The sequence below is a fragment of the Stenella coeruleoalba genome (assembly GCF_951394435.1).
Source record: "Stenella coeruleoalba genome assembly, chromosome: 2".
NCBI lineage: Eukaryota > Metazoa > Chordata > Mammalia > Artiodactyla > Delphinidae > Stenella > Stenella coeruleoalba.
In genome coordinates, this window is record NC_137147.1 from 90,686,464 (window position 1) to 90,713,689 (window position 27,226).

Sequence of the window (27,226 nt, forward strand, 5' to 3'; positions counted from 1 at the left end):
TGCACCATGAAATGTGCAGGAACAATAAAATGGACGAAATGATAAATGCTCATCCTGTATGTGTGTGCATTCACATAATGATTAAATTATTGGAAGGCAAACCCCAAATTCACAGGCTTTTGGCTCCTTTCTGAGAACTCCCTTCCAGTATTTTCATATCCCTGGAACACCACTTACAAGAAGTGTGACTATAAAGTCCCACTGGCCAGAAGCCAGTTTGGAGTGTCACAGTTTTTGCTGGGAAAATGGTTCTGGCATTAAACTTATAAAGAATGAGTCTACTGAGAGCCAGACACAAACATCTGGAAATTTGAGTCCTATTGCTGGCATTCTGTGTGCTTCCCATGAAACATTCTTTTACCTTCTACACACCCCAAAATGAATCACTTGATGTTTGTGTGTCAAGAAATCAAAGAACACAAAATTAACAATTGGATATATACACGTAAGTGTGTGTTGTGGAATATGTGACTTTGTGTGTGTGGGGGAGTATATATAAGTGTGTGTGTTGGTGTGTATATATATGTGTATGTATATTTAATGTCTGTGTTCCTAATTAAAAAGTTAAAATTTGAGCTCCTACACAGAGTAGCCAGAACCGAGACAACCAAGTCCAGATGAATTCAGTGGGGAAGAAGACCGAAACTTTGAAAACTTAACACTAACTCTTAAATTACTGAGTAGAATAAAAACGCATCTTTCCTGCCCCAGCTCTCACACGTACAATGTGGTGAAGTATTCTACCTGGAAAATACAGTAATTCTCTTAACTCTTATATTTAATGCTCTTTTGGCAATTTTGAATGTACATTTAAGTCTGAAATGTAAAATACACTTTAAAACTGTAAAGGACTCCACAAAAGGTATCTTTTTGGTTTATCCTAACAGGAGCTGGATGAGAAGGCATTTTAAGTCGAGACAGAATCCTGCTTGCCCCAGGAGAAGGCTGCATCAGCAAAGTGCAGCCTGAGTCCAGTTCTGTCACGGGTCGCAGCCCCTGTATTTCCTGAGAGATGAATCGCTTTCCAACAAGATGTGAAGATCAAGAGAATGAGACAGGTAAGCCATAGAGCGAGGTATTTACAATGTCATTTCATTATTTTGTTTGACATTCTATGAATTTCCAGAAACCTAGATGTCCCCTTTCAAATAAAATAACCTAAAACCTTTGCAGCACTAATTGGAATTAACTCAAGAATCATAAAAAGTATGGTTCTACTCTACTAGGACAGGTCATTTTGAATTAAATATACTTAATTATGTTATGAATGAGAAAGCCTCCAACCACGACCATGGCTAGCAGTGCTTACCCTTGGCCTATTCGGAAGTAGCCAGGTGGACAGGCACAGAGGTAGCCGCCCTCGGTATTGGAACAGCCGTAACTGCAGGGGGCCTGAGAAGAGCCACATTCGTTGATGTCTTGGCACCCACCACTGAACTGTTCGTACTGGAAGCCAGCAGGACACATGCACTTGTAGCTCCCCAGTGTGTTGTGGCAGGAGGCTCCTCCACAAATGTGAGCACTGAGGCATTCATTTTCATCTGCAGAAAAAACCAGAAGACACCGCATATGTGATACCAGCCAGAGGTTGCTATGGAGGTGTCTGGATCAGGCCACTTGCTGCCGGCCAGCTGGCCCTCCCCTAGGCTCTTGGGAAGGTAACACAGGCAGAGGTGGCTGCGGTGGGAAAGGGAACGAGAGAGAAAGATGTGGAAACAGGTGTGGTCTCTTGCCATATGGTGAGCGAACGTGGTTTCTGAGGTCAAGTGCACCAGGCAGAATACATTAGGGAGTGGCATTCTGAGGACCAGCAGACTCCAGTTCTCATCTGAAGCCAATACTTGTATGTGCTGCTCTACGGGAGCATCCCGTGTAGAACGTGGGGATGGTTCCTGGCTAAGGTTCAGGGTGGGAGGGCAGGAATCAGTTCTTTGCACCTTTGCTTCACAAGTGCCCACTAATAGGATGATTATCTCCACAGCAGAGATGAACCATATTCCTGGAGGCTGCTTCCTCAGTCTTCCTTTTTCAGGATGAGTAGGGCTGGCAAGGGCTGACACCCTGCAGGAAGTGTCGGCCCACTAGGACTTCATTTTCAAAAGTCCATAAAAGCCTCCAGGTGCTTGCCCTGGGGATGAGTAGTGTCTTCTGGTATGTCTGCTCCCACCTCTGAATGGGCCCCTTTATCCAAACCACCTCCTGCCCAGAGTCTGGGCCATGTCTAAAGCTAAGTATGGCTGGAACAGATTCAGTGCAGACTTCACAGGCAATAATTGGGGAAAACCTACAAGAGACACAGATGCTGCAGAACTAGCTACAGATAGGGACCGGCCAAGTCTGATGGCAATAAGTAGGAAAAAGAAATCTAACTTTAACAAATCAATTCAAAGGGAAGAAACCCCTCAAGTTTCTCATCATGTCTGATGTATACTTTTTTGAAATTTCCAATATATTTTTGTAGACCTGCCTTTGTAGGGCAGCACGGATGTTTGCTGGTAAGACATTTCTTAACTGCTTGAGCCCATTTTCAGGCATATGTTCATATGAATGCATGTGACTGACCTTCTCCTCACTTAGCAAATACCTAATTCCAATGGAAGAGAGGAGGAGAAAGGCAACGAAAACTTATTAGATGCCTACTGTATGACAGTTGGGATACTAGGTACTTCACTCCATCTACTTAACCTGCCTAACAGTCACAGAGGTAGGTATTAAAATCCCTATTTTCCAAGTGAAGAAAGCAAGACTCAGAAAGCCCCACCAAGATCTCCCAGCAGCAGCCGCAGGGCAGAGATGCACACCCAGGTCTGTCTGACTACAAAAGTCACGTGCTTTCCTTCATATCACAGTGTCTCTCAAAAGACTCACCCACATTTAAACTGGTCCTTTCTCTTTTACTTTGTCATTGGCTGAGGTAGATTCATTTTTCAAGAACAAAATTGTTTCTAAGGAAATACCTTTTTTTTTTAAATTAGGAGAACAGGTGGGTAAAAACAGTGAGGGCGGGATACTTGCATATATATACATACATACACACACACACACAATTCAGACTGCCTTCCACCCTTCCTTCCTCTCTTCCTTCTCTTCCTCCCCCTTCCTTTCTCGACCTGCCCCCACCACCACCACTTCTTGCCTGTATGTAGTTACAGAGAGAAGAAGGAGTAGATATACAATAAGAAAGCTATTGGTTGAGCTGCCTACTATGGCTCAGTGCCTAGCTATGCATCTGTTTGAGATCCTTTATATCCAAGGACTCTCAAGTACCCACCCAAGGTCACTTAGGTTCTAAGGTTCCTAAAACAAAATGATTCAATATGCCATCATCTGTGTTCTTTTTCCCCTTATTTTAAATTAGAGGTGAGCTGTGTGATAGAAACTAATGGAGACCATGGGCATCCAGGATGAATGAAGAACCGAGGGTAGTTGCTTTGGTGAAGGGAATATCTCTGGGCTGAATGTCTTCTCCTTGCCTCGCTTATCCACCTCCAGACTTCTCGCCTGCCCTCGTCTCTACAAGGCTGATCGGAATGGAGCATCCACAAGCTCCTCTCCTGTATCCTGAGCTTTTGGTTGGGCTCAGCCATCTGTTACCTGCTGGGACTCTGGCTGATAAAACCTCTAAGGTAAGGCATGGGTATATGTGGGGAAAACCTGTTAATACAGAGCTTAGATTTATTCTGTTTTGTTCCAAGGAGCAGAAACAGGACCAGTGGTTAGGAGTTAGTGGGAGAAGAGCTTCATCCTTTATGAAAAAGATCTTTCTAAAACTTAAAGTTTTCTATGCATAGATTGGGCTGTCTTGGGAGAAGGTGAGAACCTTTCTAGGTTGGAGAGGGATTGATATGTTAGGAAACAGATCAGACTAGATCATTGCTAAGGTTCTTTCTAAATTTGAGTATCTCTCTTTTTAACTTGGAGTATCTATTCCTGTCAAGAACTCTCCCTGTCCCCTTTTCACATTCTTTTCTACTTTATTTTACATTTTTTCCTCCCTGAGAATCTAATAAGTTGAAATTAAACTTGCTTATCTGGGTTGGAGAGATGGGGTAGAGTGGAGCACGGATTAAGATAAGAAATTGGCAAATGTTCAATGTTTACAGCTTGAAAACAATCTGTTTGTGCACTCACCCTTTCTATCAATATACAAATACCATGATTTGTTTAACATGTTTTGCACTTTTCCTGACCTTTTTCATCCTGTGTGTGCACCCTGGAGCAAATGGCTCCACAAGGAATTTTTCTACACGCCCAAATCTTTGTTTTATTCTTTCAGTTGTTACTTAAATTGGTGAGGGTTTTGCTCTTTTCATAAAAAGAGACAATTCTAATTTGAATGAAATAGCATTAGAGTTTCTGAAAGACACTCCTTAAAAGCAGATGGAAACCTACTTACTCTGTCCTCTAAACTCAAAGTTTCCAGCATCAGGCTCGCATAGTGTGTCTTAGCTGTGGTGTTAAGGGAGAGCCACTGGGAGAACTCCAAATGTAGAACAGCCTTTCCTTTACTAATTTCCTATAGGTCATGATGGGTCAGCTCCAACTTCAAGCTGCAAGTTCGATATTTTCTAGAAAGCAATGATATCCGTGGCCCTTTACCCTATAAACCCATCCATCTTCCAAGAGGGAACTTCTGGCTGCCTAGGAGCAAGGATCCAGGGAGGGCTGGTCCAAGAGATCTGCTCTGCATGGTTCTGGGGAAGCGATTCTGGCCCAAGGCAATGCAGTGCTCATTCTGGGTAAGTATAATTCCCAAGAAATATGAGACCAGTTTGAACTGGTATCTTCTGGGCATCAAAACCCCCAAACCTCTTCCCACTTTTTAAAAACTGAAATATAGTTGATTTCCAATAGTGTTAGTTTCACGTGTACAGCAAAGTGATTCACATATATATTATATAGGTCCATCCATGTTGCTGCAAATGGCAATATTTCATTTTTTATGGCTCAGTAATATTCCATTGTGTGTGTATTTGTGTGTGTGTGTGTGTGTATCTTCCTAAACCAATCATCTGTTGATGGGTTGTTTCCACATTTGGGCTATTGTAAATAGTGCTGTTATGAACACTGGGGTGCATATGTATCCTTCTGAATTAGAGTTTTCATCTTTTGGGGATATATGCCCAGGAGTGGGATTGCTGGACTATATAATTTTGAGTTTATTAAATAACCTCCACACTGTTCTCCATAGTGGCTACACCAATTTACATTCCTACCAACAGTGCAGGAGGGTTCCCTTTTCTCCACACATTCTCCAGATGTAGACTTTTTGATGATAGTAGACTTTTTTGGAGATAGTATATTTTTTGATGATAGTCATTCTGACCAGTGTAAGGTGATGATACCTCATAGTGGTATTGATTTGCATTTCTTTAATAATTAACAATGTTGAGCCTCTTTTCATGTGCTGATTGGTCATCTGTTTGTCTTCTTTGGAGAAATGACTATTTAGGTCTTCTGTCCACTTTTTGATTGGGTTGTTTGTTTTTTTGATACTGAGTTGTATGAGCTGTTTGTGTATTTTGGATATTAACCCCTTGTCGGTTTCATCATTTGCAAATATTTTCTCCCATTCCATAAGTTGTCTTTTCATTTTGTTGATGGTTTCCTTTGCTGTACAAAAGCTTTTAAGTTTGATTAGATACCATTTGTTTACTTTTGCTTTTATTTCTTTTGCTTTGGGAGACTGATCTAAGAAAATATTGCTACGATTTATGTCCAAGAATGTTTTGCCTATGTTCTCTTCTAGGAATTTCATGGTGTCATGTCTTACATTTAGGTCTTTAAACCATCTTGAGTTTATTTTTGTATATGGTGTGACGGAGTGTTCTAACTTCACTGATTTACATGTGGCTGTCCAGCTTTCTCAGAACCATTTGCTGAAGAGATTGTCTTTTCTCCATTGTATATTCTTGCTTCCTTTGTTGCAGATTAATTGACTGTAGGTGCGTGGGTTTATTTCTGGGCTCTCTATCTGTTCCACTGATCTATATGTATGTTTTTGTGCCAGTACCGTGCTGTTTTGATTATTTCAGGTTTGTATTGTAGTCTGAATTCTGGAAGGTTTATGCCTGCAGCTTTGTTCTTTTTCCTTGGAATTGCTTTGAAAATTCTGGGTCTTCGGTGGTTCCATATAAATTTTGGGATTTTTTTCTAGTTCTGTGAAAAATGTCACAGGAAATTTGATAGGGATCACATTAAATCTATACATTGCTTTGGGTAGTATGTCCATTTTAACAACATTAATTTTTCTAATCCAAGAGCATGAGATATCTTTCCATTTCTTTGAATCATCCTTTATTAATCCTTTATTAATGTTTTATAGTTTTCAGCATATAGGTTTTTCACTTCTTGGTAAAGTTTATTCCTAGGTATTTCATTTTATTGATGTGATTTTAAACAGGATTTTTTTTTTTTTACTTATATTGTTGGTGTAAGGAAATGGAACAGATTTCTATATATTAATCTTGTATCCTGCTACCTTGCTGAATTCATTTATTAGTTCCAACAGTTTTTGTCTGGAGTCTTTAGGGTTCTCCATATAGAGTATCATGTCATCTGCAAATAGTGACAGTTTTACCTCTTTGCTTCCAATTTGGATACCTTTTATTTCTTCTATGATTGCTGTGGCTAGGATTTCCAATACTATGTTGAATAGAAATGGTGAGAGGGTGGGCATCCTTGTCTTTTTCCAGATTTTAGTGGGAAGGCTTTCAGCTTTTTACCATTTAACATTATATTGGCTGTTGGTTTGTCATAATGGCTTTTATAATGTTGGGATATGTTCCCTCTATACCCACTTTGGTGAGAGTTTTTATCATGAATGGATGTAGAATTTTATCAAATGCTTCTTCTGCATCTGTTGAGATGATCATGTGGTTTTTGTCTTTCCCTTTGTTGATGTGGTGTAACATATTGATTTTGCATGTGAGCCACCTTTGTGACCTAGGAATGAATCCAACTTGATCATGGTGTATGATCCTTTTTATGTATTGTTGGATTCAGTTTGCTAATATTTTATTGAGGATTTTTGCATCTATATTCATCAAAGATACTGGCCTGTAATTTTCTTTTTGTGTAGTGTCTTTGTCTGGTTTTGGCATCAGGGTGATGGTGGCTTCATATAATGACTTTGGGAGTGTTACCTCCTCTTAAATCTTTTGGAATAGTTTGAGAAGGCTAGTATAAGTTCTTCTTTGTATATTTGGTAGAATTCCCCAGTGAAGCAGTCCGGTTCTGGACTTCTGTTTGCAGGGAGTTTTTTTCATTACAGATTCTATTTTACTTCTAGTGATTGGTCTGTTCAAATTATCTGGTCTGTTCAAATTATCTGTTTCTTCTTGATTCAGTTTTGCCAGGCTGTATGTTTCTAAAAACTTGTCCATTTCTTCTGCGTTGTCCAATTTGTTGGCATATAACTGTTCATAGTATTCTCTTATGATTTTTTGTATTTCTGTGGTATCAGTTGTTATTTCTCCTCTTTCATTTCTTATTTTGTTTCTTTGGGTCCTCTCTTTTCTTCTTGGTGAGCCTGGCTAGTCGTTTGTCAATTTGGGTTATCTTTTCAAAAAACTGGTTCTTGGTTTTATTGATCTTTTCTGGGTTTTTAAAAAATCTCTATTCCCTCTCTGATCTTTCTTATTTCCTTCTGCTGACTTTAGGTTTTGCTTGTTGTTTTTCTAATTCTTTTAGGTGGTAGGTTAGGTTGTTTGAGATTTTTCTTGTTTTTGAGGAAGGCCTGTATTGCTGTGAACTTCCCTCTTGAAACTGTTTTTGCTGCATTCCATAGATTGTGTAAGTTTGTGTTTCCATTGTTGTTTGTCTCGAGGTATTTTCTGATTTCTTCTTTGATTTCATTGTTAACCCATTGGGTTTTTTAGTAGCATGTTGTTTAGTCTCCATGTGTTCATTTTTTCCCCCATTTTTCTTTCTGTGGTTGATTTCTCGTTTCATACTGTTGTGGTCAGAAAAGATGATTGAAATAATTTATATTCTCTTAAAGTGCTTGATGCTTGTTTTGTAACCTGGGAAGTGGTCTATCCTAGAGAATGTTCCATGTGCGTTTGAAAAGAAGGTGTATTCTGGTGTTTTTATTTTAGATGTAGTGTCCTGTAGATATCAATTAAGTCCAACTGGTCTGTTGTGTCATTTAGGACCTCTGCTGCCTCACTGAGGAAGATCTGTCCATGGGTGTCAGTAGGGTGTAAGTCTCCTACTATCATTGTATTCCTGTCAATTTCTCCCTTTATGTCTGTTAGTATTTGTCTTATATATTTAGGTGCTCCTATATTGGGTGCATGTATTATTGAGCATAATATCCTCTTCTTGTAGTGATCCCTTTATCATTATATAATGTCCTTCTTTTTCTTTATGGACTTTGTTTTAAAGTCTATTTTGCCTGATAGGAGTATTCCTACCCCTGTTTTCTTGTCATTTCCATTTGCATGAAATATCTTTTTCCATCCCCTCACTTTCAATCTGTGTGTCTTTCTCCCTGAAGTGAGTGTCTTGTAGGCTGCATATTATAGGTTCTTGTTTTGTTTTTTTTTGTGGTATGCGGGCCTCTCACTGTTGTGGCCTCTCCCATTGCGGAGCACAGGCTCTGGACGCACAGGCTCAGTGGCCACGGCTCACGGGCCCAGCCGCTCCACGGCATGTGGGATCTTCCCAGACCGGGGCACGAACCTGTGTCCCCTGCATTGGCAGGTGGACTCTCAACCACTGCGCCACCAGGGAAGCCCTAGGTTCTTGTTTTTTATCCAATCTGCCACTGTGTCTTTCGATCAGAGCATTTAGTCCATTGACATTTAAAGTAATTATTGAGAGGTATGTACTTATTGTCATTTTAAACCTTGTTCTCCAGTTGATTTTGTAGTTCTTCTTTGTTCATGTCTTCTTTTTTGTTTTTCCTTTTGTGGTTTGATGGTTTTTTAAATATCACGTTTGAGTTTCCTTCTTTTTGGTTTTTGTGAATCTATTTTATGTTTTTAATTTGTGGTTACCCTGGTTTTCAAGTATGTTGACCCATATCTATATCTACTTGCTTTAAACTGATAGTCATATAAGCGCAAACACATTCTAAACAATCTACAATTTTTTAGTCCCCTCCTCCAAATTTTGTGATTTTGATGTCCTATTTTACATCTTCATGTTTGCTTTTGCTATTAATTGTAGATATAATCACCTTTACAACAATTTTTTGATTGGTTTTTAATCTATGTACTGGCTAAGTGATCTTCAATCCTTTTATATATTTGCCTTTCCTATTGGGATTATCCCTTTCCTATAGATTCTTGCTTTTCTATTTAGAGAAGACCTTTCAATATTTCTTTTTTTTTCCTGGCTGCACCACATGGCATGCGGGAGCTTAGTTCCCTGACCAGGGATAACACTCATGCCCTCTGCAGTGGAAGCGTGGAGTCCAATAACTGGACTACCAGGGAATTCCCTCAATATTTCTTTTAAGGTAGGTTTAGTATTGCTGAATTCTTTTAGTTTTTGTTTATCTGAGAAATTTTTTCTCTCTCCTTGTATTCTAAATGATAATGTTGCCAAGTGTAGAGTATCTTAGGTTGCAGGTTTTTCCCTTTCAAGACTTTGATTATATCATGACACTCCCTCTGGCCTGCAAAGTTTCTGCAGAGAAATAAGCTGAATCTTTCTCTTGCTACCTTTAGAATCCTCTCTTTAACTCTTGCCATTTTAATTATGATATGTCTTAGTGTGGGTCTGTTTAGTTTCATCTTGTTTGGGACCCTTTGTGCTTCCTGTACCTGGATATCTGTTTTCTTCTTTAGGTTTGGGAAGTTTTCAGCCATAATTTCTTCAAATACACTTTAGATCCCCTTCCCTCTCTCTTCTCCTTCTGGAACCCCTGCTATGTGTAGATTGGCACACTTTGTATTATCTCATAGGCCCCATATGTTGCTTTCATTTTTTTCACTTTTCTTTCTGTCTGCTGTTGTGATTGGGTTATTTCCATTATTCTGTCTTCCAGATCACTTATTTGTTCTTCTATGTTATTTACTGCGCTATTCATTGCTTCTAGATTGGTTTTTATCTCAGCCGTTGAGTTGTCTAATTTTGCCTGGTTCCTCTTTATAGTTTCTGGTTCATTGTTTAATCTTCATTTCTATTGATAATCTTTATTAATTCTTTAGCATTTTTCTTACCTCCTTTTTGAACTTGGGTTTAATAGACTGGTGAGGTCTATTTCATTATCTGTTTTTTCAGGGGGTTTCTCTTATTCTTTTAACTGGGAAGAGTTCCTATGCTTTTTCATTTTACTTAACTGTTTCTCCTAAATTCATAGAGACAGAGAAAGTGATCTACTCTGGTCTTGAAGGGGTGTTTTCTGTGGGAGCATCCCTTTGTAGACTGTGTGATTCCAGTATTTTTGGCGAGAAGGCTATTTATGGTATGGATGCCAGCCACGTCTTTCCTCAGAGTGTGCTGGCCATTCTTCCTTAGACAGAGGATGTGATTGGTGTTGTGCATCTATAGCCTGCACTGGATGTTGGGTGGGGCCTCCTTTCTGCTCTGTGGCTGTCACAGCCCCGTCAGGGTGGTGTCTGCTCCACAGCTGTTGGAGTAGAAGCCCTGAGGGTCAGGTTTGGTCAGGCTCCATTGCCCTTGAGTGTGTGCTCTGTCCCAAAGGAGGTGACCGCCGAAGCAAGTAAGGCCCGTGTGGTCACAGCAAACCTAAGTGCCACCCATGCGGGTGTCCATGGGTCTGCTGAGAAGCAGCCCAAGGTTGTGTCCCTTTCTGTTGTGTTCCTCCCAGACCTAGTGCTAGGCTGTGGTGTGGAGTGGGCTGCTGCTGGAGGCCAGGGTGCTGTGGCTGCAGGAATCGAGGTGGTTGTGCTACTGTGTGGAACCTGGACTGCCTCTGTGACAGGCCACTCTGAGGATCTGCCCACCCCAGATCCAGCTCCAAGCTGTGGGGTGGAATGGGTGGAGATGAGTGCTCTTGCCAGGAAACCACCTCTGCATACTCCTTTGCAGGGCCTGTCCCCCCAAGCCACGTGTTTCTGTGGCACCACCTGGTGTGTGTGCTGACAAAATCCACCGTGGCCAGACCCTCCCCTGCCTGAGATTCAGCACTTAGTCGCTGCTTATACTGGCAGCCCAGCCCCACACTGAGTTTCAGACTGAGAAGTGTGGCAAGCTGGCAGCTGGCAGCGCTGGTCTCTCTCCACCCTGACTGCTAGCAAGCCGGCACGTGTGCACTCCTCACGAGCAGAGTCCAGTTCCCTCCATCTGTCCCAGCAGACCTCCCAGCAGGCAAGGAAGCTCCTCAGGGTGAGGGCTGTCCACGTGGACCTTCCCTCCTTCACAGATCGTCCCAGGGGTTCCAGTCGCATCCCAATGCCTTCTTTTTTATTTTATTTTTTCCACCCTACCCAGCTTCATGGAGATCTTTCCTGCCACTTTGGTTGAATAAGAAGTCTGCCAGTTTCCAGTTGGTTTTCCGTGAGAGTTGCTCCACATGTAGACGTATTTTTGATGTGTTTGTGGGGGGGAGGTGAGCTCCACATCTTCCTATTCTGCCATCTTCATCCTCCCCTCTCTTCCCACTTCCTAATAGACTCATTCTGCTGCAAGTCCCAGGCAGGAGATGATCTTCATGGGGCCAAAATAGAATCTCCAGGCAACGAGGACATGACCTGGCTATCTCTACTATTTCTGGACTGAGTGTAGGAAGAGGAGGGTTAAGGCCCAGCAGCGACAGACCTCACCTCTTTTATACTCTTCTCCACAGCTCCAGTTTCATTCAAGGGACCTATGTAATAAGGGCAGATAGGCTCATATGCTGGGTATTGAATCAACAAAGCTCATGCTGGAAGTTCTGTGAACAATGTCAGAAACTGGTGATTAAAATCCAAGACCTTCCTGAGCTGATAACAAAGGGCTTTTGATTAAAACCAGACAGCTAATCCGCAAGCTGTGCAGCCTAAACTCTACCACTGTGGTCATTTTAGCCAAGACTACTCACCTCTGCAAAACTGCATCTTGTAAAGAATCAAACCAGATGAGAGAGACACGCGTTTGATAAATGAACACGTACCAAATGTGTCTTCATTTGGAGTAAAGTCAAGCGTTGCAATGTGGAGCAGCCACCCAGAAGGCAGTTGCCCTTTGTTTTTGCTAAGTAGGGCTCTGTAGCCAACAGAGTGGCAGCCAAAACAGGTCACCAGAGCACAAAGCTTGCAGTGCTACTTGCTGAATGAAAAAAACAAGCAAACAAGTGAAGGTGACGCTAGAAAGGCAGCCCTAAAACATGAAGTTAAGAGCCTTGGGTTCTAGCTCTGGTCCTGCCACCAAAGAACCGGTAAGGACAGACTACCTTTCCTTCCTGGGCTTCTAAGTCTTCATCAGTAAAACAAAGGGCTTGGGCTAGATGGCTTGGGGTCCCTCTAAATTTGCAATGTTGGGATTCTCTGATGTGCATTAAGAGTTATTTTCCTATGATACTGTGGAATCAAAAATGACAGCTTCAATTTAATGGGAGATTCTAGGGGACTCCCTTATTATTCAAAACAAATTAGCAATCCTGAAAAAAACTTTCTGTGTTTGCTGCTTGCACTCTGCCCCAAAGATGTATAGCACTCAATGGAACCACTTCTGCGTCTTCTGGCCCAAAGTTGCTCATAACAGCCTCTCGCTGGCTGATAAACTACAGTCAGAAGCAGGATTTTGTTGGCCTCTAAGGTGAAGAGAACTCCATGTGGGCTGATGACTAGCAATGAAGCAGGAGAGCAAGGGGATATTGGGAGTCAAGGAATTCTGGGGACATTTCATTTCAAACGCCCTCAAAATACCCTTTATCATTATTATTTTTTTTTCTTAGTTTGCTACTTTGCAAAGGCTGTGACTTCCTTCTGGATTCAACAGGTACGGACAGTTTGAAATGGTATTTGTTGCTTCAATGACAAGTTGAAAGTTTTTAGAAAGAAAGCAGTTTTCTGACTCATAGGAGCTGATAGCAATTCATCTTGTGAACAAGGGAAAACTACTTGCCGACACACTGGTTCCATTGGTAGTGCTGGAGATAGCCCTGGGGGCAGCTGCACCTGTAGCCACCGATGATGTTCTGGCAGCCATGCTGGCAGCGATGGTTTCCTTCGCACTCGTCCACATCTGAAAAGGAAGGCAGAGTCGCCTTTAAGTCACATCAATGCTTGTCTCAGAGGTGTTCTCTGAAGCAACATTTATAAGCATATGAAAGTGAAAGGCAATTTTAGTAAGAAATCTGATCCTTAAAAACTTATTCTACCACCAAAAACTTCAAGAATATCTACTCTGGAGCTTTTGATAAGTCCAAGGAAAAAACCATTCATCTGTCCCTGGTAAAGTCCACAAATAAAAATGACGAAGAAACTAATGCAAGGCACAAGAGCACTGTGAGACAGCCGTGTAAATTACTTATATTTCCTTATTTGTGCCAGAATTAGAAACCAAAATGTCAGTCCAGAAACAAAATCCTAAAAAATATAAGTAAAACATTTAATCCTATACTAGCAGAAGAGCTATTCCTCATATATTTAATCCACATTGAGGGAATCCTTCTAAGACTCTGGATCCAGTGACTAGAAAATTAGTCAAATTCAGGAATCTAGCTATTTTTCTTGACTGGGTCATTCCCTATTAGACTAAATGAACAACTGAGCAGAAAAAGTCTTGTTATATTCAGGAGAAGCATGTGTTATGGACACAGTCAAGCATGAGACAGAAGATGGATCTCTAAGATATGGGACCCGTGCAAACTAGAGAAAACATTTCCCATCTTCAGCTGGCTATCTCCCCTGTGCTCAGTTCTGATGTCTCATAGAGGATGATGCTGCAGGTGGTTATAGGCCACCTCCACAAGGACCGACCAGCTGGATCAAGCTAAGGGCTCCACTCACCTTCACAGCTGGCACCGCTCTGATCAAGTGAGAATCCCCGCTGGCATTCACAGGTGAAGCTTCCAGGAGTATTCTGGCAAATGCCCTTAGACCCACACAGGTTGATGTCAGAGGTGCATTCATTGTTATCTGTAAGAAGCAGTGGGGGAAAGGAGAGGGTGAAACTTCCCCGAAGCTGTCTTTGTGTTGTTTAAAAGAAAGAAAGAAGGGTGATTTGCTCAGAAAAGGCCAATAACTTTTCACATACACGCATGCACACACACAGAGACACACATACATGTACTCACATATTTTTTTGAGTTTTATCTTCTTATTCCAACAGCAGAAGTGCTCGAAAACAATCCCTTAGAGGAATAGTTGCACTCCATATAGGATTTTTCCCCTCCCACTTACCAATGCAGGCAGTATGGTGTTGGGTAAATCCAGGAGGACATTTACATGTGAAGCTGCCAATGGTGTTAACACACAGGAACTGGCAGTTGTGCTGCTTAGTTGCACACTCATCAAGATCTATAAGAAAATGCAAGATGGGCATTGGAATTGAGCTGAAGCCCAGGTACCTAGAAGCTGCCCTAGGGAGCAGCTCTGAGTTTTCTTTTCTACATCGCAAATGACCTGGTCAGAAGAGAGCCACAGCAAATGGCTAGGAGGAACCCAGGAGATAAGGGTTTGAAAGATAAAGCATGGTTTCAGTTCAGACCAAAAATGCATTTCTTTGGGGATCCAAGAAAAACCCATTCCCTTTAGTTATAGGAATGCAGAAATTTCTCAGCAAAGAAATGTCCAATAAATTATAAAATTTAAATGAATTACAAAATGAAATAAAAGATTAAGGATTCTCAAAATTTCCAAAGCACTGAAAAGATCTATTCAAGTTAAAATATAAAAAGAAATGTTGGGCTTCCATGGTGGCACAGTGGTTAAGAATCTGCCTGCCAGTGCTGGGGACACTGGGACACCAGGGTTTGAGCCCTGGTCCGGGAAGATCCCACATGCAACGGAGCAACTAAGCCTGTGTACCACAACTACTGAAGCCCGTGAGCCACAACTACTGAGCCCACAAGCCACAACTACTGAAGCCCGCGTGCCTAGAGCCTGTGCTTCACAACAAGAGAAGCCACCACAATGAGAAGCCTGCACACCGCAACAAAGAGTAGCCCCCGCTCGCCGCAACTAGAGAAAGCCCGCCTGCAGCAATGAAGACCCAACACAGCCAAAAATTAATTAATTAAAAAAAAAAATTAATTAATTAATTTAAAAAAAATGTTGAGGGTGGAAATGAATTTCTCTGCTTGGTTCTTTCCTGTTTGCTGTTTTTAATCTTCTCAAATGAGCTGGTCAACCAGGTCAAACCAAACCAATCTAACTTTTTTGTTTAGATTCTCCTTTGGATAAAACAAAATTGAGTAATCAGGAAGGAAACAAAGGAAAGAAAAAAAAATCATTCTGATAAGCCAATAGCGTTTTTTTAAAGACTGCCTACGGTATTTATCCAACATTATTTTCCACTTCTCAATAAAATCCTCCGCTTTGACCAGGCCTCTTTCCTCACTGCCAGAGCTTCTGGCTCTTTCTGAACTCCATAGCTATTTTAAACCTTTAAGAGATACAAAGTGTGTTCCAGCTTTTAGTTGAATTTTAATTAAAAAAAAAAGAAAACTGCAGAGAATTTAGAAATCTATCGGCCTACCTTCCTTCCTGCCTGGCTCTCTGCCTGCCTCCCTCCCTTTCTTGTGATCTTCTTTTATCACTGTATACAGAGCTGTACTTGGAGCTGCAAATCAGTGCCAGTTCCTGGCTAGACTAATATCTGGAGTGGACCTGAACTAAAGAACTGCCCATATTTCTCCCAGTGCTGACATCTCTTAAAAAGGAGCCAATCCTGTGCTCTTTCCATTGCTGGGGAGTTGCTGTTTCTGCTTTTCTGGTTTCTGCATGATTGGCAGCTGTATGTCTCCTGCCAGCAGGTGGCCTCCCCTCTCTATGACCCCAGGGGACTTGCTAGAGCACCATCACACGGTTACTGAAGCTTACCTGCAAACATGTGAGGGGGACAATTCAGTGATTTAAAAAAAATTTTTATTTCATATTGGGGTATAGTTGATGAACAACGTTGTGTTACTTTCAGGTGTACAGCAGAGTGATTCAGTTATACATATACATGTATCCTTTTTCAGATTCTTTTCCCATTTAAGTTATTGTGGAATATTGAGCAGAGTTCCCTGTGCTATAGAGTAAGTCCTTGTTGGTTGTCTATTTTAAATACAGTAGTGTATATATATCAATCCCAAACTCCCAATATCAATCCCATACTCCCAGTTTGTCCCTCCCACCCACCTTTCCCCTTTGGTAACCATAAGTTTGTTTTCTAAGTTTGTCTGTTTCTGTTTTGTAAATAAGTTCATTTGTATGTTTTTTTTTAGATTCCACATATAAGCAATATCATATTGCTTATTGATAAGCAATTGATCATATTGAAATATTTGTCTTTTTCTGTCTGACTTACTTCACTTAGTATGATAATCTCCAGGTCTACCCATGTTGCAGCAAATGGCATTATTTCATTCTTGTTAATGGCTAAGTAATATTCAATTGTATATATGTACCACATCTTCTTTATCCATTCCTCTGTTGATGGACATTTAGTTGTTTCCATGTCTTGGCTATTGTAAACAGCGTTGCAATGAACATTGGGGTGCATGTATCCTTTTGAACCATGGTTTTCTCCAGATATATGCCCAGGAGTGGGATCGCTGGATCATATGGTAGCTCTATTTTTAGTTTTTTAAGGAACCTCCATACTGTTCTCCATAATGGTTGTACCAATTTACATTCCCACCAACAGTGTAGGAGGGTTACTTTTCTCCACACCCTCTCCAGCATTTACTATTTGTAGACTTTTTGATGATGGCCATTCTGACTGGTGTGAGATGATATCTCACTGTAGTTTTGATTTGCATTTCTCTAATAATTAGTGATGTTGAGCATCTTTTCATGTGCCTCTTGGCCATGTGTGTGGCCAAGGGGTACATTTCTCCATTTCTCTTTGGAGAAATGTCTATTTAGATCTTTTGTCCATATTTTGATTGGGTAGTTTGTTTGTTTGATATAGAGCTGCATGAGGTGTTTGTAGATTTTGGAGATTAATTCCCTGTCGGTTGCATCATTTGCAAATATTTTCTCCCATTCTGTGTTGTCTTTTCGTTTTGTTTATGGTTTTTCCTTTGCTGTGCAAGAGCTTTTCAGTTTAATTAGGTCCCATTTGTTTATTTTTACTTCCATTACTCTAAGAGATGGATTGAAAATTATGTCAAAGTGTTCTGCCTATGGTTTCCCTTAAGAGTTTTAAGGTATCAAGTCTTACATTTAGGTGTTTAATCCATTTTGAATTTATTTTTGTGTATGGTGTTCAAGACTGTTCTAATTTCATTCTTTTACATGTAGCTGTCCAGTTTTCCAGGTACCATTTATTGAAGAGACTGTCTTTTCTCCATTGTATAGCCTTGCCTCTTTTATCATAGATTAATTGACCATCAGTGCATGGGTTTATTTCTGGGCTTTCTATCCTGTTCCATTGATCTATAGTTCTGTTTTTGTGCCAGTACCATACTGTTTTGATGACTGTAGCATTGTAGTATAGTCTGAAGTGAGACGATACTTGATTCCTCCTGATACCTCCAGCTCCGTTTTTCTTTCTCAAGATTGCTTTGTCTTTGGGATCTTTTGTGTCTCCATACAAATGTTAAAATATTTTGTTGTAGTTGTGGAAAATGCCATTGGTAATTTGATAGGGATTGCAATGAATCTGTAGATTGCCTTGGGTAGTACAGTCATTTAGACAATATTGATTCTTCCAGTCCAAGAACATGGTATATCTTTTCGTCTGTGTGTGTCATCTTTGATTTCTTTCATCAGTTTCTTTTAGTTTTTGGAGTACGGTTCTTTTGCCTCTTTAGGTAGGTTTATTCCTAGATGTATTATTCTTTTTGATGCGATGATAAATGGGATTGTTTCTTTCGTTTCTCTTTCTGATCTTTTGTTGATGTATAGAAATGCAACAGATTTCTGTGTATTAATTTTGTATCCTGCAAATTAACAAATTCACTGATGTGCTCTAGTAGTTTTCTGGAAGCATCTTTAGGATTTTCTATATATAGCATCATGTCATCTGCAAACAGTGACAGTTTTACTTCTTTTCCAATTTGGATTCCTTTTATTTCTTTTTTTTCTCTGATTGTTATGGCTAGGACTTCCACAACTATATTGAATAGAAGTGGCGAGAGTGGACATTCTTGTTTGGTTCCTAATCTTAGAGGAAATGCTTTCAGCTTTTCACCATTGAGTATGATGTTAGCTGTAGGTTCATCATATATGGGCTTTATTATGTTGAGGTATGTTCCCTCTATGCCCAATTCCTGGAGAGTTCTTTTTTTTTAAATCATAAATGGGTTTTGAATTTTGTCCAAAGATTTTTATGCAAATCTATTGAGATGATGATATGATTTTTATTCTTCAATTTGTTGATGTAGTGTATCACACTGATTGATTTGCAGATATTGAAAAATCCTTGCATCCCTGGGATAAATCCCACTTGATCATGGTGTATGATCCTTTTAATGTATTGTTGGATTTGGTTTGCTAGTATTTTGTCAAGGATGTTTACATCTAAGTTCATCAGTGATATTGGCCTGTAATTTTCTTTTTTGGAGGTATCTTTGTCTGGTTTTGGTACCAGGGTGATGGTGGCCTCATAGAATGAGTTTGGGAGTGTTCCTTCCTCTGCAGTTTTTTTCTAACAGTTTCAGGATAGGTGTTAACTCTTCTCTAAATGTTTGATAGAATTTGCCTGTGAAGCCATTTGGTCCTGAACTTTTGTTTGTTGGGGTTTTTTTAATCAGTTTCAATTTCAGTACTTGTGATTGGTCTGTTCATATTTTCTGTTTCTTCCTGGTTCTGTCTTTAGAGATTGTACCTTTCTAAGAATTTGTCTGTTTCTTCTAGGTTGTCCATTTTATTGGCATACAGTTGCTTGTAGCAGTCTCTTATGATACTTTGTATTTCTGTGGTGTCAGTTGTAACTTCTCCTTTTTCATTTCTAATTTTATTGATTTGAGCCCTCTCCCTTTTTTTCTTGATGAGTCTGGCTAAAGGTTTATCAATTTTGTTTATCTTTTCAAAGAACCAGCTTTTAGTTTCATTGATCTTTTCTATTGTTTCTTCATCTCTATTTCATTAATTTCTGCTCTGATCTTTTGATTTCTTTCCTTCTACTAACTTTGGGTTTTGTTTGTTCATCTTTCTCTAGTTGCATTAGGTGTAAGGTTAGGTTGTTTACTTGAGATTTTTCTTGTTTCCTGAGGTAAGACTGTATTGCTATAAACTTCCCTCGTAGAAATGCTTTTGCTGCATCCCGTAGAGGTGTTGGACTGTCGTGTTTTCATTTTCATTTTCATTCGTCTCTAGGTATTTTTTGATTTCCTCTTTGATTTCTTCAATGATCCATAGGTTTTTCAGTAGCATATTTTTTTTTTTTTTAAATTTGACAGTTTGCTTTATCTATTTATTTATGGCTGTGTTGGGTCTTCGTTTCCGTGCGAGGGCTTTCTCTAGTTGTGGCAAGCGGGGGCCTCTCACTATCGCGGCCTCTCTCGTTGCAGAGCACAGGCTCCAAATGCGCAGGCTCCAGACGCGCAGGCTCAGTAATTGTGGCTCACGGGCCCAGTTGCTCCGCGGCATGTGGGATCTTCCCAGACCAGGGCTTGAACCCGTGTCCCCTGCATTGGCAGGCAGATTCTCAACCACTGCGCCACCAGGGAAGCCCCAGTAGCATATTGTTAAATATTTATTTGGGTGTGCCGCGTCTTAGTTGTGGCACATGGGATCTTTGTTGCTACTTGCGGGATCTTTCAGTTGTGGCATGCAGGATCTTCAGTTGCACCATGTGGGATCTAGTTCCCTGACCAGGGATTGAACCTGGGCCCCCTGCATTGGGAGTGCAGAGCCTTAGCCACTGGACTACCAGGAAAGTCCCTAGTAGCATATTGTTTAGCCTCCACATTCTTTTAGTTGATTTCTAATCTCATAGTGTTGTGGTTGGAAAAGATGTTTTACATGATTTCAATTTTCTTAAATTTACTAAGGCTCACTTTGTGGCCCAGCATGTGATCTATCCTGGAGAATGTTCCATGTGCACTTGAGAAGAATGTGTATTCCGTTGCTTTCAGATGAAATGCTTTGTAACTATCAATTAAGTCCATCTGGTCTGATGTGTCATTTAAGACCTATGTTTTCTTACTGATTTCCTGTCTGGATTCTCTCTCCATTGATGAAAATGGGGTGTTAAAGTCCCCCACTAGTATTGTGTTACTGTCAATTTCTCCTTTTATGGCTGTAAGTATTTGCCTTATATACTGAGGTGCTCCTATGTTGGGTGCATATATATTTACAACTGTTATATCTTCTTTGATTGATCCCTTGATCATTATGTAGTGTCCTCCTTTGTCTTTGTCTCTTGTAACAGTGTTTAAAGTGTATCTTGTCTGAAATTAGTATTACTACCAGCTTTCTTTTGATTTCCATTTGCATGGAATACCTTTTCCAACCCCTCATTTTCAGTCTGTCTGTGTCCCTAGATATGAAGTGGGTGTCTTGTGGACAGCATATATACGGGTCTTGTTTTTCTATCCATTCAGCCAGTTTACCAGTTGGAGAATTTAATCCATTTACACTTAAGGTAATTATCGATATGTACGTTCTTACTGCTGTTTTAAAAATTGTTTTGGCTTTGTTTTTGAGGGTCTTTTGTCTTCCCTTCCTCTTTTGTTCTCTTGGATTCCTCTTTCTTTTTTGTGTGTGTATCTATTGCAGATTTTCAGTTTGCGGTTGCCATGAGGTTTTCATATAGCAGTCTGTATACAAACAAGATTGTTTTAAGTTGCTGGTCTTTTAATTTCAAAAGTATTTCCAATATCCTGCATTTGTACTCTCCTCTTCTCACCATTGCTCGTTTTGATATCCTCTTTGGGTGTAGGTGATTTCCTACCTTTACTGTATGTTTGCCTTTACCAGTGAGCTTTTCCATTCATAATTTTCTTGTTTCTAGTTGTGGCCTTTTCTTTTCAGCCTAGAGAAGTTCCTTTTGCATTTTTTGCAAAGCTGGTTTGGTTGTGCTGAATTCTCTTAACTTTTGCTTGTCTGTAAAGCTTCTGATTTCTCTGAATATGAATGACAGCCTTGCTGGGCAGAGTGTTCTTAGTTGTAGGTTTTTCCCTTTCATCACTTTAAATATATTGTGCCACTCCCTTCTGGCCTGCAGAGTTTCTGCTGAGAAGTTAGCTGAGAGTTTCCTTGTATGTTGTTTCTTTTCTCTTCTTGCTTTTAATATTTTTTTTGTGTGTTTAATTTTTGTCAGTTTGATTACTATGTGTCTCGGTGTGTTCCTCCTTGGGTTTATCCTGCCTGGGACTCTCTGTGTTTCCTGGACTTGGGTGACTGTTTCCTTTCCCATGTTAGGGAGGTTTTCAGCTATTTATCTCCTCAAATATTTTCTCAGGTCCTTTCTCTCTCTTTTATCCTTCTAGGACCCCTATAATGCAAATGTTGGTGCATTTAATGTTGTCCCAGAGGTCTCTTAGACTGTCTTCATTTCTTTTCATTCTTTTTTTCTTTATTGTGTTCCATGGCAGTGATTTCCACCATTCTGTCTTCCAGCTCACTCATCCGTTCTTCTGCCTCACTTATTCTGCTATTGATCCCTTCTAGTGTATTTTTTATTTCAGTTATTGTATTGTTCATCTCTGCTTGTTCTTTAGTTCTTCCAGGTCTTTGTTAGACATTTCTTGTATCTTCACAATATATGCCTCCACTCTTTCCAAGATCTTAGATCATCTTTACTATCATTACGCTGAATTCGTTTTCAGAGTAATTGCCTATCTCCACTTCATTTAGTTCTTCTGGGATTTTATCTTGTTCCTTCATCTGGGACATATTCCTCTGCTGTCTCATTTTGTCTAACTTTTTGTGATTGATTGTGGTTTCCATTCTGCAGGCTGCAGGGTCATAGTTCTTCTTCTGCTGTCTGCCCCCTGGTGGATGAGACCTAAGAGGCTTGTGCAGACTTCCTGATGGGAGGGACTGGTTCCTGCCCACTGGTGGGTGGAGGTGTGTCTTATCCCTCTGGTGGGCAGTGCTGTGTCAGGGGGTGTGTTTAGTGGGCAGTTACTCAGGAAGACTTTATGCAGCCTGTCTGTTGATGGCTGGGGCTGTGTTTCTGCCCTGTTGGTTGTTTGGCCTGAGGTGTCCCAGCACTGGAGCCTACAGGCTGTTGGGTGGGGCCAGGTCTTGGTGAGATAAAGGCAGTGTCCAGGAGGGCTCATGCCAATCAGTACTCTTCAGAACCACCACCTCCAGTGTTTGTCCCCACTGTGAACCACAGTCACCCCTACCTCTGCAGGAGACCCCTCCAGTTACCAGTAGGTAGGTCTGGCCCAGGTTCTTATGAGGTCACTGCTTTTTTCCCTGGGTCCTGGTGCGCATGAGATCTTGTGTGCACCTCCAAGAGCAGATTTTCTGTTTTCCCCAGTCCTGTAGAATTCCCGCAGTCAAACCCCACTGGCCTTCAAAGCCAGTTTCTCTGGGGATCCTCTTTGCATTGCCAGACCCCCAGGCTGGGGAGCCAGTGTCAGGCTCAGAACTTTCACTCCTGTGGGAGAACTTCTGTGGTATAATTATTTTCCAGCTTGTGAGTCACCTACCCAGTGTGTGTGTGATTTGATTTCATTGCGATTGCGCTCCTCCTACCACCTCATTCTGGCTTCTTCTTTGTCTTTGGATGTAGGATACAGTAAGTCCCCTACATATGAACCTTCAAGTTGCGAACTTTCAAAGATGCAAATGTGCATTCACATGTCCAATCAATCATGTAAGTTAGTTCATGTGTCTGGTGTACATTGTCGTGTGTGCATCCCCTACAAGTGGTTGTGCTTTTGTGTACTTTACTGTACAGTACTGTATAGAATACAGTACTGTACAGTATCTTTATTTCAAGACCAGGCTGTCTGGAAGCAAGTGTAAAAACAGCACTGGTGTAGCTGGTACTACTGTACTTTTCAAGGTTCTATACTGTAGGATTAAAAATGTTTTATTTTTTGTGTTTGTTTTCTTGTGTATTATTTGTGTGCAAAGTATTATAAAACTATTACAGTACAGTACTCTATAGCTGATTGTGTTAGTTGTGTACCTAGGCTAACTTTGTTGGACTTACGGACAAATCAGACTTACGAACGCACTCTCGGAATGGAAATCATTCATATGTAGGGGACTTACTGTATATTTTTTGGTAGGTTCCAGTGGGTTTTTTTTGTGAATAGTTGTTCAGCAGGCAGTTGTGATTTTGGTGTTTTCGTAAGAAGAGGTGAGGTCACATCCTTCTAACCCACCATCTTGTCTCTGCCTCCAACCTTACAATACTATCTTTAACTACACCATTCCATTAAGAACAGCAACACTTGCTGTTTTCACATCCAAGAATCCCCTTCTTTCCTCTTACTGGGTTCCTACCCATCTCTCATGGGGTAAGTGCTGGTCCTTCATTTCCCCTGGGGTCATCCTTCTAGCCTCTTTCCTCTGTTTCAATAATACATGTATCTGCACCACTCATTTTGATATTTGGTCATATATGCCAAGTATGTAGAAGAATTTAGACCTTATGAGAAAATAGGAGAAAGAGTCTTATATTGTAAGTAGATCTGTAAAACTTTTTTGTATTCCTAAAATTTAGAGTATTACAGATGTTTTTCATATTAATACATTGCAAAAGAACATAACTACTACTATACATTTAATTTATTTTCATTTTCCATCTCTTAATTGCTAGAAATTTTTAGGATTTTCTGCCCCCACAAGTTAGAAAGATGCTGTAAATTTGTTTTGATTCGTACAGTTAGTATACACACTGAGAGACATTTTTCCCCTGAAGTTGGTTTTTCATTTACACAAATAAGTTTGTGGCTGTGAGCTGTAGCCTCACGCTGCCCAGAACTCACTGTGATCCACAGATGTAGAATAAGTTCTATGTTTTAAGGCAGAATTTTTGAGTAGCTCTCAACTTCCTCTCCCCATACTGCAGGATTGTATAGGACTTGTGCTGCACAGGAAAATTTCAAGCATTGTCCATATGTTATCCTGTATTACCTGCCTCTTAACTCTCCCCCTTTCAGCAGAGGAAAAGGGTTGCTGGCTCTACTTCTGTTTGCTCTCCTCTTCCACTCCATCCTACCCTTTAACTTCCTTTACTTCCCTTTTCCTCCCCCCAGTCTTCATGGCAGAACACACTAACTCTTATTCTGCCATCTGGTCTACCTTTCCTTCTTCAAATTATCCTTGAGTCTGACTCAGTTGTGCTGTTCACTCAATATGTGAAGTTCTTATTATTACAAGAACAAATTTATACCAATATAATTTTGCAAAGGGTAACTTCTGGTTGATCAGGAATTTCTGCAGAGAGTTTTGATGTATCTTAATTCTTTGTAATAACTGTGTCTCAAATAAGCTGCTGGGGGTCAGGAATGGCCCTATTTTGCAGAACAAAAACCTAGACAAAGTGTTTACTTAATTAGGCACAGTGTTCTCTAGGATCATGGCACTGATTAACCTGAGGTAGGCAGGACCATACTGGGCTATATAGTTACTGAATAGACTGATTACATCCTTTCTGTTTTCTATTTATTGCATTAATGTGATCAGGTATCTGATTCACTTGAGCCTTGGAGAGCTGGCCCTGCTGTCTGAGATGCTCATGGACATCCCCCGTGGATGCCCATGGGGCAGGCAGTGAGGATGGCTGCTGCCACTGGTCCTCTGCAATCTCCCTTGGCCTCAGCCTCCCTCCAACTAGAATAGGAGGTGGGTCACAGGGAGGCACTTACCCCAGGGAAGCACTTCTTGCCTGCAGAGAGGGTCTTTCAGCTTTGGATCCCTCAAAGGCACAAGGAATGCGACCATGTGCCCAGGAGACAGATGAGTGGGTGGAGGCAAATTCTACTTTACCTTTGCAGCTCCTTCCATCCTCCTGCAGAATGTAGCCTTTCGGGCATGAACACTGGTAACTCCCTTCTGTGTTCTTGCAGATAAAATTGCAGGGTTTGGGGGCCTGGTTGCACTCATTCAGATCTACGATCAAAGAGATACAATGTGACCGCCCATCTAAAAAGATGCCTAAATGCTCAATACCCACAGCATCTAACAAAGAATCCTAGTTTTGAGGAAGGAAAAAGTCAATTCTGTGTAGTCTTTGATCACTGTCTTACATTTCCTTAAGAAATTACACAGGCTTTTTAGATTTTTAGTTTGAGGGTGGTTTTTTTTTTTCCACCATAATGTACAATTTCCACCTGGGAGTAAACCTGAGCATCAGAAATAGAGCACTTACCTACGCAGGCAGTTCCGGTTATATCTGGAGTATAGCCAGTTTTACAAATGCAGTGATATGATCCTCTGTCATTGATGCATTCCCCATTCCGGCAAACATCATGAATAACCTTGCACTCATCAATATCTATAATTTAATGAGTAGAAAGTAAAATGAGAAAGACATTGTAAAATGGACAACATTCATACATAGGGGTCACTTCACGATAAATACTAAAACTGTGTGACTATATTATGGACCTAAGGAATTAAACCAAAGGGATAACAGCATACGTTTCATATGTAATGGTAACTGTATTGAAAGGGAAATGAATAACTTTATTAGACTATAGGGGAAAACTTAATAATTGCTCTTCTAAATTTATATTGTTTTTCTCCATTGGATCCAGAGAACAACATCTAGACATATTTAACTCCTTGCTCCATCTCATGCCATCAAGCTTGCCTCCTCCAGACATCTCATAAATGAATCACAGCAGAAGATCCTTTTGGTAAGGAAATCCCATTTTCTTCTAATAGTGTATGTCCAAAATAAGGAAAGTTTTCTTTCTATTCTTTCTGTTGTGTTTAAAGTTAATCCTGAAAAATAACAGATTGCACACTACTGGGGAAGTGGGACCAAACTTCCCTCCTTTGGTTGAGGGAGGCATCAGTGGATCACTGGGCTGAGTTTTTGCAGCCTGCTAGGGAAGAGAGACCCTTAGTCACAGCTCCACCACAGGGAGAAAGATTTGGTCAGTATGTACTATTGGACATTAAAGACACTGTCCCCCATATCTTGACCCATCTATTTCCTTACTGCTTGGCGGGATGCCAATACCAAGGGAGTTCTTAGCCTTTGATTGCCAAGTAACCATTTTCTATCAACAGCTCTTATTTTTCCTGATTTTTTCAAGTTTACTCTGAAATGCAATTTAGCATACCCGCATTGGTCTCAAGAAAAGTCTTTCCACCATCTCATTTTCATATCCTCCAAAGACTCATAAACTGCTTTTGGTCATTCCATCTTATCTATTCTGTCTTTTACGACATCCAGTTCTGTTATTCCACGTTAGCCACATCTTTCTAACATGAACACAAATCCTCTTTAATCTCTTCTCCTCTCACTTCTAATTTCCTCCCAAGGAGCTCAAAAAGTCTTTCTCCTTTCTCTTTCACGAGACTAAAAACAATTTCAGTTGATAAACATAATCCTGAAAATTTTTTTCAGAGTTGCCTCAGACACCTCAACAGCCTCCTCCTCGTCCCTCGCAAGTTCAAGCAACTTGCAGTTTCCCAGAGGCAATTGTCTTAATTGCCAATACAATCGCCCCTCCATATCCAGGGCATTGGTTCCAGGACCCCCTCACTGATACCAAAATCCACGGACGCTCAAGTCCCTTGTATAAAATGGCATAGTATAGTTGGCACTGTAGGTTCAATCAGCCTCGAATCGATATCAATCTAGGGGTGGTTGGATCTACGGATGTGGAACCTACAGATATGGAAGGCTGACTGTGTATCAGCGTTGTTTATACTTCTTTCACGCAGTATATGTCAGCCAATTTTATGAGATAAAATACACATTGGCGGACTAGTTTAGGAGTTTAGTGATCATTGATTCCAAAGTTTATCTAAAAAATTATATTCTGAGTAACCAGTAACTGACTTATAACAAACTTCGGCTTGAAAAGTTGAGGACTTGTAATGCAGAGGCAGGGACTCAAGCACACACAATTTAATCAGACCAAGGACACTTCGGCAGCATGAACTTGAATATCTAAAATAAATACCATAATGAAGCCTCTTTTTGTCAACTTATACTATGCAACTCAGCCTAGGCCCATATTATAGATTCTGTATTCTCATCTGTTCTTCATGAAACAAATTCCCTGAAAGTATTTTCGGACCAT

General features: G+C 40.5%; 1 protein-coding gene and 1 long non-coding RNA gene across 3 annotated transcripts in view; one reads left to right on the forward strand and one right to left on the reverse strand.

Annotated features, from left to right (window-relative positions):
• Nucleotides 1–27,226, reverse strand: part of FBN1 (fibrillin 1) — a 253,699-nt gene that overhangs the window by 4,457 nt on the left and 222,016 nt on the right. For both annotated transcript variants that reach the window (XM_079907012.1, XM_079907011.1), the window contains 6 exons: nt 25,336–25,461; nt 24,954–25,076; nt 14,301–14,417; nt 13,908–14,036; nt 13,021–13,140; nt 1,310–1,541 (listed from right to left, as the gene is read on the reverse strand). In XM_079907012.1, coding sequence (XP_079763138.1) covers nt 1,310–1,541; nt 13,021–13,140; nt 13,908–14,036; nt 14,301–14,417; nt 24,954–25,076; nt 25,336–25,461 — 847 coding nt within the window. The remainder of the gene's footprint in view (nt 1–1,309; nt 1,542–13,020; nt 13,141–13,907; nt 14,037–14,300; nt 14,418–24,953; nt 25,077–25,335; nt 25,462–27,226) is intronic.
• On the forward strand, nt 2,038–27,137 carry LOC307178657. The gene is made up of 4 exons (XR_013825248.1): nt 2,038–2,805; nt 3,359–3,626; nt 4,523–4,739; nt 25,724–27,137. It is a non-coding gene; the product is annotated as an uncharacterized lncRNA (long non-coding RNA).